The following is a 15,324-nucleotide window of genomic DNA, read 5'->3' as shown; positions in this document are numbered from 1 at the left end:
CGTATATGCACAAGTATTTATCATTTACCAGGCACACCTGCTCAATGTACCTTACGAGGTTGCGTTCGACTACTACCAGCTCCAGTTTGAGCTTATGAGACATTTTTGAGTCGGAGTCTTTATAGGAGTGATTTATTGGCCATATAATGTTCATTCACTCCGTGTTGGACAATCACAGAGCGCCGATTCACTAGAGCTTATTGTTAATACTTTGATACTGTTACCAGCTGGTCATTTTAGGGTTAATGTGTTAATCGGTTTATGCACATGCCAAATAAAGTGTTATTTTAATCATGTACCATGTTTTATCTTATTGGTGAGGGATTGCCGAATCACACTAAGCGCTGTTTCTATATATCTTTTTCTGTTTTATTAAATATACAAGACATAAATAATAAAGAAGAAGAATTTACTGTTACTTAGGTCAAATAACAAGACATGTATAAAGATGAATTCAATGTTTTTCAGGTGCCATATTGATAACACCCTTTGATCTCTTATAAGTTTCCACCTTCAGATAACTTTCATTTATTGGTTTACACATGCTACCTTGCAATTTTTACTTAATATTGTTGCTTATTACAGCAATAGAAAATCTTGCATCCCCGAAATTCAGCAATAAAATATCGGCTTTGGCGCATCATAAGTTAGTTCTGCGTGTATCTGCATGTGTGACCACGTTTTTGCTGGTTCACGTATGCACAGTGGAATTGATAGATCTAACTGGGATTCCAATTCCACGTTCGTCCCAAAAAAATAAATAAAAAAAATATATACAGTATATAAGTAAAAAAAAAAAAAGGCCAATGACACTGTTAAACACTTCTCTAGTGGTAACTCCTTGATAGATTGGCAGAAACTCTGCAGAAACACCTGCGTTCACAGTTGAAATTGGTTATTTCCCATTCATAAATAGGCCTCCTTATCTTTTTGACTTATCTCTTGTTTTTCATTGCAGTCTTTCTATCACCCATACCAAAACTGTTCTGTGGATACAACTATATCTAAAGCACAGTGCAAAGCTTATGTATATAGAGGGACTTATTCTGAGTTCCTTTAGGAGCTCCTGGCAGGGCCGGTGCTAGGGTCCATGGCGCCCTAGGCATTTTGAAAAAATAGGCGCCCCCCCGCAAAAATCGGCGCCAAGTATTTAGCACAGGGACAGTCTCTATAGTGAGTATAGAGAAATATGCTCTGTATAAAAGTACTAATTGTACTCTAATTCCAGAAGCTACATTTTTATCACCCTGAGGCTACACTGTGCCTAGCCTGCATTCCAGAACATTACTACATCGGAACCATCCACTGGAAAGGTGCTCAGTTGTATTGCAGGTTAGGGGGTAGTGCTTCCCTAGAACGTATGCACATAGGAAATGACTACATGTCACATTGATTGGGTGAGTGTCCCAAGGTGTTCCAAGTGATTTGGGCCTAGCTTGTTGTTTATATAAATAAACATATAAATGTTGCATTTTTATTGCAAATGTGATGTCTGATAAAGCTGCTATTCAATTTCATATCTGCTTGTGTAATTATCCATGTTCCCTGACTTGGATGGAGGTACATCAAATTACATTTAATCTCACTCTCCTATTTAGTTGAGTCTTATTGGGGTTCAGGTCTATTAGTTACCACACAGATAACACCACCTCTCACACCAACAACATCTCTGACTAGGTGGTATATGAGCCATACTGAAAAACATAGAAGGAGCCAGAATTTTAAAGCAAGTATTTAGTAAAAGACTGGAATCCACCTCTAACATGGTAAATGTAGCGATCTTCTATCCAGTACATATTTAGGGGCACACCTAAACTAGAAGGGCCTGAGTCATTAAGGCAAAAAAGGAGTAAATGTTCTCTGGGACAAACCATGTTACAATGCAAGGGGTGCAAATTAGTTAATTAATTATTTTGCACATAACTTAAATACTGTCTGTTTTTTCATCTAGCACACAAATACTTGATAGCTTTATTATTACACTGAAATTTAAAGTTGATCTAGGACATGTCCTACTCCAACTATAAATCTGTCCCCACAATTTAAATTTACCTCTCCCTCCAATGCAACATGGTTTTGTCCAGGTGCAAATGTTACTCCTTTTTTATGCTTTGCTCTCCTTAATGACCCAGGCCCGAAGTGTGCACAGGTATTTGGAAAGGTGGAAAAATCTCAAGAGACTCACAAAAGGGTAAAAGTCACATCAAAATACAACTTCCCATCATTTTAGAACCACTGCTTTCAATAAATAAACCGCTTCTGTTATTCTCCTAAAATACTGTTCAGTTCAGCCTCATTTGTGCCTTTAGTAAATAATTAGAGCAGTAATTAGCCCTATTGCAGAATGGTGACTGTCTGCACTGCAAGGAATGTACCTATTAATGTGCCCTCTCCACTGATTCATCGCATATTATAAAATCTCCTTCCAGCAATTGGCGCAACTAATCTGCATTTTAGTCTTTGAAACTTTCAACTGCAACCTAAAAATGTGAATGCTTTCGCACCGTTATATTTATTACATTAATATGTAATTTAAGCTCAATAAATGCCATTGATGAGAGTGGAAACATTTAGAGACACCACACATCTTTTGTTATTTAGTCTTCTATTATCATGTGATGTGCATATCTGCCCTTCTGTATGGGTAGACAGATGGGTTCTGTTCCGTAAGATGATGGCACTGTGCATGAGCAAATTTAGCTCACTCTGCTTGGTGGAGCTTGGCAGATCCAGGATTTCCATTTTTAATGTGGACTAGAGTATGGTAGATAAACAGCAGCATTCAGCGTGCCTCTATACAGGCACATCTATAGGCTCTTGTGTGTTTACGAGCATAGACTTGGACTAGTCTAGAAGGCTAGTCAAATACTGAAATATCTAGTTACTGATCTGGATAAAACTGCTTGTATTCATAGAACTCATTATGCATCAAGATCTGTGAATCTTCAGGTCCCTGTTACTGGTAGACACCGATGTCTACCAGTAATGGTAGCGTGTTGCATAAAGAAAACAGAGACCAATGCAATATCTTAGCAGATACTTAGTTAAAAGCTGAACTTACTGATGGCAGCTATGCCATTCCCAGGAATAGCGGGGTCTGCTTGGCATGAAGTCTGCTGTGCCTTGGTTCTTCACTCTCTGGGGAAACCTGAGAAGCACCCTCTGGTCATAGTCTCTGACATCTGAGCGGTAGGCTGAGCTGCAGTAATACAAACACAAAAAAGCTGTAAAATAAATGAACTAAAAACTAATTTTGTAAACATTAAATGAGTTGAGCAATAATACAATGTAAGACTTGGGCTATACAAAACAGAGTAGGGTGGTATTAGATAAGTGTCTGAAACACTTGTACGTCAGAATACTCATTTATTAACATTGTAAAAATACATTATTCAATGTGAATCATATAACCACAATGGAAACACCTACAAAGAAGAGAAAGAATTAATGACTAATTTGTGTCCAGTCTGACTAAAGCAATTTGAAATAAATCCCTGCCATTCCACATCATTCACTTCCAAAGGTCAGGAAATCCACAAATGTCATGCCAAAATGTAATGCTTATACAACATAGTAACTGACTATGTGCAATATGACATTGCACATAGTCAGATATAGTGTAAGTATTAGTCACAATTTGTTGGAGTTTGCATTCATATTTGCATTGCACTGGATTATGAAGTTAGAATATATTTTCCCCCCTTAAATCAATCAGAACTGTGATAATTTATTTGAAAGTTATGTCTATATGTTGTGTCCCTATGTTTCTTTTTTCTTTTTTTACCGTTTTAAGATAACCGACAGGGGTCTTAGGGACCCCAGTCCATTATACAGTAACCACATGGGTGGTAAATTCGCCACTGCAGGGTTCCAATCTTGTTCAGTACCCTGGCCCCCAAAGCCCACAAGTGTTGGGAAGATGCCTGTCGCTTTTTAGATCATGGTTCCTAGTGTCTGGGAGGGGTGGACACTCTTATTTTCATCCATCTTTACCCACTATTTAAGCACTAGCCCAGGGCTGGTTTTCATTCACTGTTATAGTGGAGACCAGACCATTCCTTTCAGTGGGGTTGAAACTCAAATAAATGGGAAATACTCCACACATGTATGAAAGGTTTTCAACAGCCTCTCACTCATCTCACTGGTTATGAGGCAAAATTGAGTGTCTGAAACTAGTGAATTTACTTTTGGATATTTCCTAAATCAATCTTTCATAGATTCCCCTGTTTTATACTTACAGAAATCGGTGATTTCAGTGATTTTGCAGTATTGTTCTACTGACTTTTTAATCTATCGAAATTTCCCTAATATATTGAGTGATTTGAAATCCGCCATATAAAAAATAGTGACTTAAATCATTTTTTTAAAATTGTTCTTAGTAGATTCCATCTATAGTTTGAAAACAAAGAAAATAGTAGGACATACATTATTAAGGATTTTTACACTTTACTTTGTCAAACTTCTAAATGGTTACCTTACAGATTTAGACCAGAGGTAGGCATTCTGTGACTATTTGGCCATTGTAAATTCACATGTCTCAGCATGACTCACCAGTTGTAAGGTAGCAACAGAACCAAATGAAGAAGTCACACAGCTGTGGCGAAAAGCGTTTGATCCTGCTCCTACACTCCTAACAGTTTTAGTTTCATTATGCTGTTTAATGGAACTATAGAAAAAAGTGAGAAATACATTTGCTGATCGCTCTACGAGTAATAAAAGTAAAATACATACTGACTGTAAGCTCCTCAGTCCTACAGTCTCAGCCTTTGTTTAGTGGAGGTTTCTAGGATAAGATATAAAATGGCAAATCCTGTGAGCAAACACTTTTAATACTGAATATATACACTGAGATATTGGGCTGTTGGCCTATTATAGCAGCGTGTGTGCCTAAATAAGCACAATGTACAATCATAATCTGATTGTAATCAATTAGATCTTGATCGGACAAGCTGGTAAATGAGGTGGAAAGATGACCATAGATTACCACTATAGGGCTGTGTGTGGTCACCTTCCAATTGCACTACCAGGCTCCAGTTATGTTGAAAGTGATCCGCACTATAACTGAATTAAGCATCCTGCTCTGGTGAGATTTTTTTTCATAGACACTGATTTTTATGTGTTGATTAAAAAGTATGAAGGGTACAACAGAGGAGAAATTACAGATCCCATTTATTGTTGTTTACCGCAAAACCCATATATCAATATACCTGCAAAGGTATCCAATTTATTAAGCTGCGAAAAGCTTTGCACTTAGCTTTAGGCTGCTGGTAAACTATAAAAGTCTTAATGGAGGAGGAGATGTCTTTGCTGTCACTCCCAGTGGAGCCCGGCATGGCAAATTGCTGTGGGACTGCATTATTTGCAGTCATGCATAATGAATGTTACCGCTGTTTAATAATACTATATAGTCCTCTTAGTCTTTTATCAGACCAAGACATAAAGCAGAATAATCAATTCTCCAGTGTCTAGGCACCTGAACAGATACGTATGCCTACACCACGCATCAGAGAACTCATTGACTATACACGTCACAGCACATTTACAATTAAGAGTGGGCTGGTTTATCAGCTGCTGCACATTCTTGCTATAGGCTATGCTGCCAAAAGAAATATGGTTATGTAATTATTTTTTCAGACATACTGGAGTCGAGTGAGTCAGAATCCAGAATTAAGTAAACGTGCTCCAGCTCTCCTCTTCTGCTATGTGACTATGCACATATATGATTCTCATACGCAGTCACATCTTGTGGAGGGAAATACACTCCTTGTAAAATGCACATTAATAATAAACATTGTTCAGATTCATGAGCTTAAGAACAAGAGCAGACAGCCCATCCTAAGCTCTGAGCTGCGTCTGCAGGGAATAGTGATGACGAAATGTTATTTGGAGGGTTTCCGACACATCCTTCCAAAGAAACCCTAAGCGTAAAGCAAAGCCCCATCCTACTTATCACATCATGGCTAGCCGCTGTTTATTTTATCACATTTCATACTCATTTGTAAAGGTTTCCCAGTAACGTTCTACTTTTCCCATAGGGTGTCTGGTCTTCTACGGGGTTAACAATGATATATTTCTAATCAATTACAATTAGCTTGGCAGCCAGGTCTAATATATATGGCTGATGAATGATCAAGCTTTTTTAAGTTTTATTTTTGAAGTCAATTCCCCATGTTCCTCTTTTCATCCAATAAGTGTATTTCTGTCATGAAAAATTGTTCTGAAATGTACTTGTTAAACGGTGGCAAAGCCAAATGACTGTATAATAAATGTTTTTGCCATCTTATTTAAAATATTCCTTGTTTACATCCAAAATTAAAACATTTTTATTGTCTTCAGTAAAATATTTTCCTTTAACTTTATTATATGGATGTGCTGTGTGATACTGATTATAAACCTTTTAAAATAATGGGTTTTGTTTTACATCTAAGATTTAAAGAGAAGTCCATCTTCAATTAATATAAATTAGCTAATATTTGCCCAATAAATGTAACTGTTTTATTGTTGTGACCTTGTTGTGAACTTTTCACAGTAAGGTTAGGTATACACTACAGAATTTTCCAACCAATGTGTTATCTACAATGATTTTACGAATGACTGATCGCCATGCCGATTCATGCGTACACACTATACATGTTTTAAAAGATTTACCCTCAGATCTGTGCTCTTCAACTGTCATAATCGTCGACTGAATAGATCATGACTCTGTAAACTCTATGGGGATCCTGATCGTGCGTGCATATACACTAAAGGATTGGAAGGATATCATTCCAAAGCTGAACGAGATTTATAGTTCTGGTGAACACGCACATTAAACGATGGTCAGTGCTTTGCAACGACTATCGTTCATCGTCTAAGTGTACACACTAATGCGATATTGGGCTGAGCGGTCGATTATCAGGTGATTGGCCCGATTTTTGGCTTAAAACTGTGTGTGTACCCAGCCTTACTTCTGTAAATACCAGTTTTTGGGTCCAGTAGATGCAAAGGTGTAGCATGGAACAATGGCAACCAAAGCATCATCATGCTACCAGAGCTACACGCATGTGCTTTACATGTCTATGAGACCTACTCATATGTTATCAGACATGTCCATTACATGTCCATCATAACATGTCATTTACATGCCTATTAGACCTCCCTACATACTATCAGAAATCCCTGTATGCCCCTTACATGCCCTCAGACCTCCCCATATGCCATCAGACCTCCCTACATGCCTTTTTAAACTTGGAGATTGAGACTGTTTTTTGAGACCTCTGCACACCGTCACTGGTGAGAATGATAAGAGACTGTGTCTGATTGCTGCATGAAGTTCCCAACAGGGAGCACAGTGGTAGGGGTCCACAGTGGTGCTCTGCTGAAGCGATGTGGCTAGTTGCTGGAGAGACGATGGCCAGCCATTACATGGGGCTGAAGGAAAGGAGAATCACTTCAGTGTTGTATGAGTATTAATGCTTGTAATGTTATCATGTGCTCATACTATTGGGCATCTGGAGGAGTCTTGTGTGCAGATTAGATGTTTCTTGCAACACTAAGTATCCTGATGCATGGCATTACATTGAGTCTGGATCATCAATATGGAAAAAGGCACAGTGCCAGAAACCCCTGTAATTTAATTACAGGGTTCTCTGTTCTTGTCTTGGATAGTGATAGGGGGGCAGAGAGGAAAAACAAGAAATTACTAGAAAGGGAAAGATTTTACTGCTAAATTTGTCAAGAATAAGTAGGAAATGACTAGTGGAGGAGGGGGTTTGGAAGGTGAGGGGTTAGTAAAAGGGATTGAAGCTGGAGTTTCACCTCTTACTGCCCCAAATGTGTCCCTAATTGTTTGGAGTTCAGTTCCGGCAACATGTTTGTGGTTTTCTGTACTGCTTCAACCCCTCTCACCCGGTTCCCACCAACCCCTTTGCAGTAGTTTACTTAGTTTACCTACTTTATGCCTGCTGACAGCTTCACTTCTTTTCTCAGCTTGTCCTGGCTCCTCTGCACTGACAGCGTTGCAACGTCATTAGGTCAATTAGGCTAGCTGCTACCAGGTTCACTGGCTTGATGAGTCCAGGCCCCTTACACTAGTACCCTTGTACCCCAGTGGCCCTGGGTACTGGGGACCCCCTTTAGTCTCTGTGCATATTCTCTTTCTTGTATGACAAAGTGATAATTATATAATGAATGTGCAACCTTTGCTATGGTCTAATTTGTAATTACTTTTCTGCACTGGGCCCCGTAATTATTTAGAGCATCTCTTTTAAACTTTGTTTTATGGTATTTTATTTTACTTTTATAAGCAATACATACATACATTTCCCCCTGTGGAGCGTAACATGCTACATAGCAAATAGATGGAAAGGTCAGGGAAGAAGTGAGGACCTGCAATGCTGTACAGTTCAGTACTTTTGTATCACCTTGGTCTCTTGCATAGTTAATGGCATTATTTAGCCATTAGCAGTGTTTCTGAGTATTAGAGAAAGTCTTTGTGCACTGTTAGGCGGCGATATAGTTAACGATCAGCATGCCGATTTATGTGTACACACTAAACATGTTCTACAAGATTTACCTTCAGATCTGTGCTTTTTATCTGTCATAACTATAGGCTGAAGAGATTGTGACTCTGCACACTCCATAGAGATCTATGTGCACTGCCGGTCGTGAGTGCCATACACACTGCAGAATTGGAACACCATCCATTGTTGAACAAGCTTTTTAGTCTGGTTTAAAAATCAAATCAAACAATATAATGTGCTTTGGAACAATAATCGCTCTCTTTGGAGCGTACACACTAATTCAATATGGGATCTACCAGTAGTTTATCATGTGATTGGCCTGGTAATCATCTGAAAATTCTGTAGTGTGTACCCAGCCTTACTTGCAGTTGTCTTAAGTTAGGGAATAATAAAATTGATTTTTTCAGACAAGGGTAAAGCAGGCCCCAATTACAGGGGTATATCTAATCGGCTAATGTAAAACATAACAAGCATGTGTCATGTATTGCATTACATTGTATGCTTTCTGCAAGGAAGGAATGCAAGAATTTCTTAACCTGATAATGTTATTTAAATGGAAAGATAAACAAATTTTATTTAAAAAAAAAAAAAGAGAGCTGATTCTCACAGCAACATTCAATTATTTTCATGTTTTCCAGTCACTTTGCGGACTCAATTTATCTTTTAATTATTGTACGTTTATTGCACTTACCTTATGTCCTGCTGTCACTCGTCTATCTCGTCTTGGATGTCCTATCACTCTTTTAAACTCAATATTTCTATGACTGAAATATTGTCGTCCCCCCTCCAGGCTTCCTTAACTCCTCCCTCCTCTCACATTCTGTCTTCTCTGTCCCTCAAGTCTGCTGCCTAGGGGTCATCCTTGACTCCTCCCTCTCCTTCAAACCTCACATTCAGTCTCTCTTCAAATCCTGCCACCTCCAGACTATATGTAAGATCCAACACTTTCTCACCCATGGAAGCCACCAAAGCTCTTATTTACTCCCTTGCAATCACTCCTCTTGAGTACTGTAACCTCTTTCTCTCTGACCTACCCAACTCTTGCCTTGCCCTCTTAAGTCTATCTTCAAAGCTGCAACCCAGTTTAAAGAGATCTTTGAAGTCTGGGAAAAGTTTCATAGCTACCCTGTCTATCTCTACAAAACTACAAATATAAACATGGTATGAACCCAGAATTCCTCTGGAAGACCCAACTATTCAGACCAATGTCATAACAAATGTCTTTGTACAATGACACAGTCCCTCCCCCCTGCCCTCCTATATTCTCCCTGCTGCTTCCTTTGAAGACATCCAGATACTTCCCCTGAATTGTTATACATTTATATTTAGGAATACTTTAATGAAGAAAAAAGCGGAAATCTTAGTTAGAAAAATGTAACGTATTACAAAATCTGCAATGATTCTAGCAAGGACTTATGTTTAATACCACAACTATGTTTCTCCATACGGCTGAAATTTCATTGTTAGACCTGAAGCTGAAAATCCATGATTGTCCAACTCAGCGATACAATGATGGAAAAGTGTCATTTTGCCAGGGTGGGGTAAGCAAAAAAATAAAACTTTTCATAGAGAGAACACTACATATAAGAAACATAAAATGAAATGAAATGTGTATACACACATAGAGCCAGACTGACCTTGCCAAACAGTTCTCCTCAGCCGCACATCTCAGGCTGTACATGGACATTTTCTGCACATAAATAGATGCCTGGATGTAGTAGGGATCTGGAACCAAGTCTGGGAGACCTAGAAATAGAGCAGAAGATCATTCAATGAAGTAGAGATAATGGGGGCCCTCATCTGGGCTGCCTACGTGATCTTATGTAGTGATAGCTGCCAATAGTATAGGACAAACCTTTAATTTTAATTAAAATTGGTAAATATAGGTAAAGTCTCCAATGTGCATAATATAATTGCAGTGGTGGTGTAGAAGAAAATACATTTAATCATAAAGGCATTAAAAAATTGCTTCTGGCCAGAAATACAATATCATAAACAACATCTTGTTATCCTTGAGGAAGCTCGTTCACTTACTGAGTGAAACGCGTTGGGTTTTACAGCCTGCTAAGCCTAAAGCCATCTGCTTGCTCACCACTTACAAGTTGATACCGAGCTTCTTTTTTCTGCAGCCGGCATGCTTCACGGATATTTGAGGCAATCTTGTGACTGCCGGAACTGCCTGTCCGCTTACTGCTATGAAGCCAAAACGGTCACAGCTAACATGTGCAGCTGGCCATCTTCCTGGCTGATTCTGAAACGGCCATTAGAAGTGGCTGTCAAATACTGGCAACTTACTACTTATTTATCTCCACTCTAAGCATAAACATCTTTGGTCTGATTCATTAAGAAAAGTAAAGCAAAAAAAAAATAGTAACTTTGCACCTTGGCAAAACCATGTTGTATTGGAGGGAGAGGTCAAATTAAAATGTGAGGACAGATTTAGAATTGGGGTAGAGCATGTCCTAGATCAACTTTAAATGTCAGTGTAAAATTAAAGCTATCAAGTATTTGCATCCTACATGAAAAAACAGCCAGTATTTTTCTTATGTGCAAAATAATAAACTAATTTGCACCCCTTGCATTGTAACATGGTTTTGTACAGGAGAAAACATACTCACTTTTTTGCCTTACTTTCCTTAATAAATCAGGCCCCTTATCTTTACTACTAGAGGATCACTGTCTCCAACTTCAAAATCGATGACATGATCCTTTGCAGCTTTGGGACATCTTACAGCCAATGGTATACTCTAATATCTTGTACATTTGGGAAAATCAATGGGAACATATGCGACTGCCAACCCTTCTTCTTGAGCTAAGAGTCCCAGCTGGATTATCTCTACCTGCTGTGCTTTGTTGTTGAATGGTCCCTAATGTGACAGAATCTGATCTACATAAACTGTAAGTCTTTATTAAAATTACACTAGAGTCGCTGAGCACTCTCATATATATTATGCTATACTTTCAAGAACAACATCTAAATATCCCCATCTGCTTATGAATTATTCGTAAAGCTTTCATTTGGGTGCACGTTGAAGTACAGAGATAGTTACAGTGACTCTGACAGAAATTCATAACCTACCTATAAAGACCTACCCATATCGTTATCTTCATTTTACTACCAGACTGTGTTCATCGGTCATAATACTTGGATTATAGAGAAGAATAAAGTGACTGTTGGAGAAACCTACCACCTTTTTGTATAGGTTTTGACCTCACCAATATATGCATATTATTAGATTGTGTTTCTTAGTTTTTAACACCAATTGATGTTATTTATGGCCAGAAGCAATTTTTGAATGATTTTATCATTAAATGTATTTTATTTTTTTACACTAACACAGCAATTATAATATGTGCCTTGAAAGCTTTACCTATATACACCTCTGAAGTAGATGGCCATCAAAACAAGCTTCATCAAGTACCCCCTGGAGGACAAAGCACTACATTCCCACCAGCCTTAACACATTGCATAAAGGCCAGTTTTCATAAGACATTCAATGATCAGCCCAAAATTATACTAGCCAGACATATATACTAATATCAGAATTCCCATTGATTGTCTAACAAACTTTCTACATCTTTTTGCATAACTTGGCTACTAGTTGGCTCTATTCTTCTGCACTATGTGGGTGGTATACATTTCCCTCAACAGAGAAACTCATGCAGCAGCTCCATATTGCTTATACACAGAGTAAAAGGGGTCCTCTGAGAAGAAAGTATGCCAATAATTTACTTAATATGTAAACAAAAATTACGTTAGAATCATTGTTAATGTTGTGTACTATAATATAGTCACTTGACAGGCGTTGCTTGGCGTGCTGATGCTACTCTCCATGCATAATCTGGCACAGCAGCTCCTTTGAAATGTGCAGAATGAAGGCGAGCAATGGGGTGAATGACCAATAAGGAGTCACATGGATGGACTCATGTGACAGAGCAAGACCCAGGCAGAGGCGATGCTTTCACTATCACCTCATGAAAGGCTGGAAAATGGACAAAACCTCAATTTCTGAGCATGACTTCTGTTCTATGTGTGTTTGTTGGGGCATTCTGACTAAATGAGAATAGATACAATTCCAAGCTCAGAGCAGGAAAGATACGGCAGCATACAGGAGCTCACATTAGGTACTGGTAATGAAGTATAGTGTACTGCTATTCTGTGACGTCCATTCCCCAGCATTGTGTACTGCCATGTAATACCCTATACTACTGTGTTGTGATATATGTATATGATTATGTATTTTTATTGTGAATAAATTGTCAAAAAAAGGGAAGAGGTTTATAGTTAAAAGTCATGGGATGGTCCTTGAATGGGTAACATGATCCCATCTCTTGCATGCAGGCTTTAACAGCCCGCCTGCCCATTATCTAACTGAAAGACTCAGTGTGATTTAAATCTGCCATCTTCACACACATAGAAAACGTGGTGCAAAAGTCTGATATCACAAACTCTTATCCTGTGTTGTGCGAACCAGCATTTGAATCTTGCGTGCAACTCTGAAGAGCAGATGCTTCACTGTGCATTGCATCTACAGTATATATATATACACGAGCACATTTATACTTATCTGGACACCTACATACATCAAGTTAATGGTCCATATGTGCAGCTGATGTGCACGTTTATTACTGCTGTTCAAGTGGAACTCATATGTGCATGTTTTGCACATGGCTTGACCTCACATAACATTTCACTTGCACCTTTCATTAAATCCAATTTTATTTTTTTCTACTTCTATATTTCTCAGTTGACCTTTATAAACAAGGCTGCCTCTAATATTGGCCGCCTCTAATATTTTCAATTCTTCTTTTAATTGTGTTGGCTTATATACACTTATGCAGATTCTGCTTTATCTGTCCCTAGAGGGATCAAGGTGCTAGAAAGTACTGATTTCTGCCACATTTGCATTGTCTCACAAGGCCAGTTCCACACCTTCTCTATTATTTAAATATCATGTCCCGTAAAATATAAAATGTCCTTTATCTACAGTTTAGTTGCATTGTGCAGTGCATGGTTACTTTGTACCGCAGTGATGAAGAATGTCCCCATTCTCCTTAGTCCGCCCACCATATAGTACAAAATTTTCTCCCTTAACAATGGACACTATTTTGCTGCGTAAATTTGAATTGTTGTAACAACAGAATTATATCAATTCAGTTTTGCATTATTGCAAAGGCACATGCAGACTTCTGCACTGTGATAATAGTTGTAGATGTCCCCTACTCTCATTATTGCATTATGGCCGTTTTTTACACTGAAATAATTTTCTATAGATGAATGAATACTTTGCCAGATGCAGAATATGAACAAAATCGACCAAACAGCTTAAGGAAATAGCAGGACTGTAGTTTCACAGAACTTCTAATTACAATTCTCTTCCACGTGTCCTGTAGGAGGACCGCCAGGCAACTCATTTAAGTTGTCAAGACTCTTTGAAAAAACAGCATACTTTAGGCATCCACTTACAAATACAAAAATCATGGTTAATGTAACTGTCATCAGTCTTGTCAGACTGATAATTTAAATAGAGAACCCCCTCGCACATTCTACCTTAAAGATAAAATAGCAGTATCAGCTTTCAGCAAATTCTTAGATGAATGAGCATGTACATTAATAAATAAGTCATCTGAAAATCAGCTAACATAACAAACACATCTTTAAATTGCCTACACTATATGAGACATTTCTCATTGAAGCACAATTAGTTTGTTGCATTCTTAACATGTCAGAACTTGAAAGTGCACTGAATTCCATTGTGATTTGACCATATTAAATGTAATTTGTGCTAAATGCATGGAGTCTCTGAAAGTCCAGTTATTGATGGAACATTTACTTTATACTAGTATTGAGCCTTGATTTTAGACATTTTAAAGATGTAGATTCCTGTGTATTCTAACTCTGTTCCACTACTCCCCACAGGCCTGTTTTTACATTATCACGTGTACTAATTAATGAATGTATTAAAAGTATACATATAATACATGACACAGAATGCCTACCACGCATACACTACACAGCAAACAGCATGCAATAAATAGCTAAAAGAGGTATCAAAGGGTTCTGTATTTCCACCTCCTACCCAGAAGGGATAGTGCATTTTAGAAAAATAGTACAACAAAAATAAGTGCTTTTACAATATCAATCTGCTTCTTTTTTCCCTACAAATAGAAGGTCTGAGGTGTCAACTTTTTGGCATCCTCCTCTCAAAAATGAAGGAGCCACCCTGTACTAGTATAGTGGGGAGTCCTTCTTTGGAGCCCCTATTTCTGTTCAGGGAAACCCTAGAATTACTCTGTGCTCCACCCCGGAGGATCTCAGGAAGCAAATCAAGTGCTGACTGTTGGCCACTCCCCACTATGTCAAAGGTTGTACATATGAAGATATGAACACTTGTTTCAGTAGCAATTTCAAATAAATTATTGAAGCTAGCTAAATGATGCAGCTCAGGCAAAGTCAACAGTGTACACAACTGCTGAGCTCCTTCACATCTTATGTCCCTAAGGATAGACTACAAGAATATCAAGGGCCCTGTGGAGCAGAAAACAGAGCTACCAGGGCAAGGATCCCCAAACACACAGGTACTAGGTTGGGTTCACTAACCTATGACATGTAGATGTGGAAAATTGGATATCTCCTTTTTGAAATTTGAGATCGTCTGTAACTGCAAGCAGAGGGCAAGTTATTATTCAGTGTTATCAGCCATTTTAAGCTATGGAAGGCTTCCTATAATGTTCTAGGGCCTGATTCAGAATGGAGCACAAAGGTAAGCCTAACTTGCGATTGAAAATGTTGAACGAAAGTGTATGGATATGTATGCCGTAG

The 15,324-nt window shown here is 38.3% G+C and overlaps 1 protein-coding gene across 3 annotated transcripts in view; it reads right to left on the bottom strand.

Moving 5' to 3' along the window:
* LOX (lysyl oxidase) overlaps nt 1-15,324 on the bottom strand; it is a 53,698-nt gene that overhangs the window by 19,034 nt on the left and 19,340 nt on the right. For all 3 annotated transcript variants that reach the window (XM_075179230.1, XM_075179240.1, XM_075179248.1), the window contains exons 2-3: nt 10,139-10,247; nt 3,062-3,199 (exon numbers count right to left, since the gene is read on the bottom strand). In XM_075179230.1, coding sequence (XP_075035331.1) covers nt 3,062-3,199; nt 10,139-10,247 — 247 coding nt within the window. The remainder of the gene's footprint in view (nt 1-3,061; nt 3,200-10,138; nt 10,248-15,324) is intronic.

The sequence above is a fragment of the Mixophyes fleayi genome, chromosome 1 (genome assembly GCF_038048845.1).
Source record: "Mixophyes fleayi isolate aMixFle1 chromosome 1, aMixFle1.hap1, whole genome shotgun sequence".
Classification (NCBI taxonomy): domain Eukaryota; kingdom Metazoa; phylum Chordata; class Amphibia; order Anura; family Limnodynastidae; genus Mixophyes; species Mixophyes fleayi.
The sequence above is the reverse complement of the archived record's forward strand: the minus strand, read 5'-3'. Positions and strand labels throughout refer to the sequence as shown.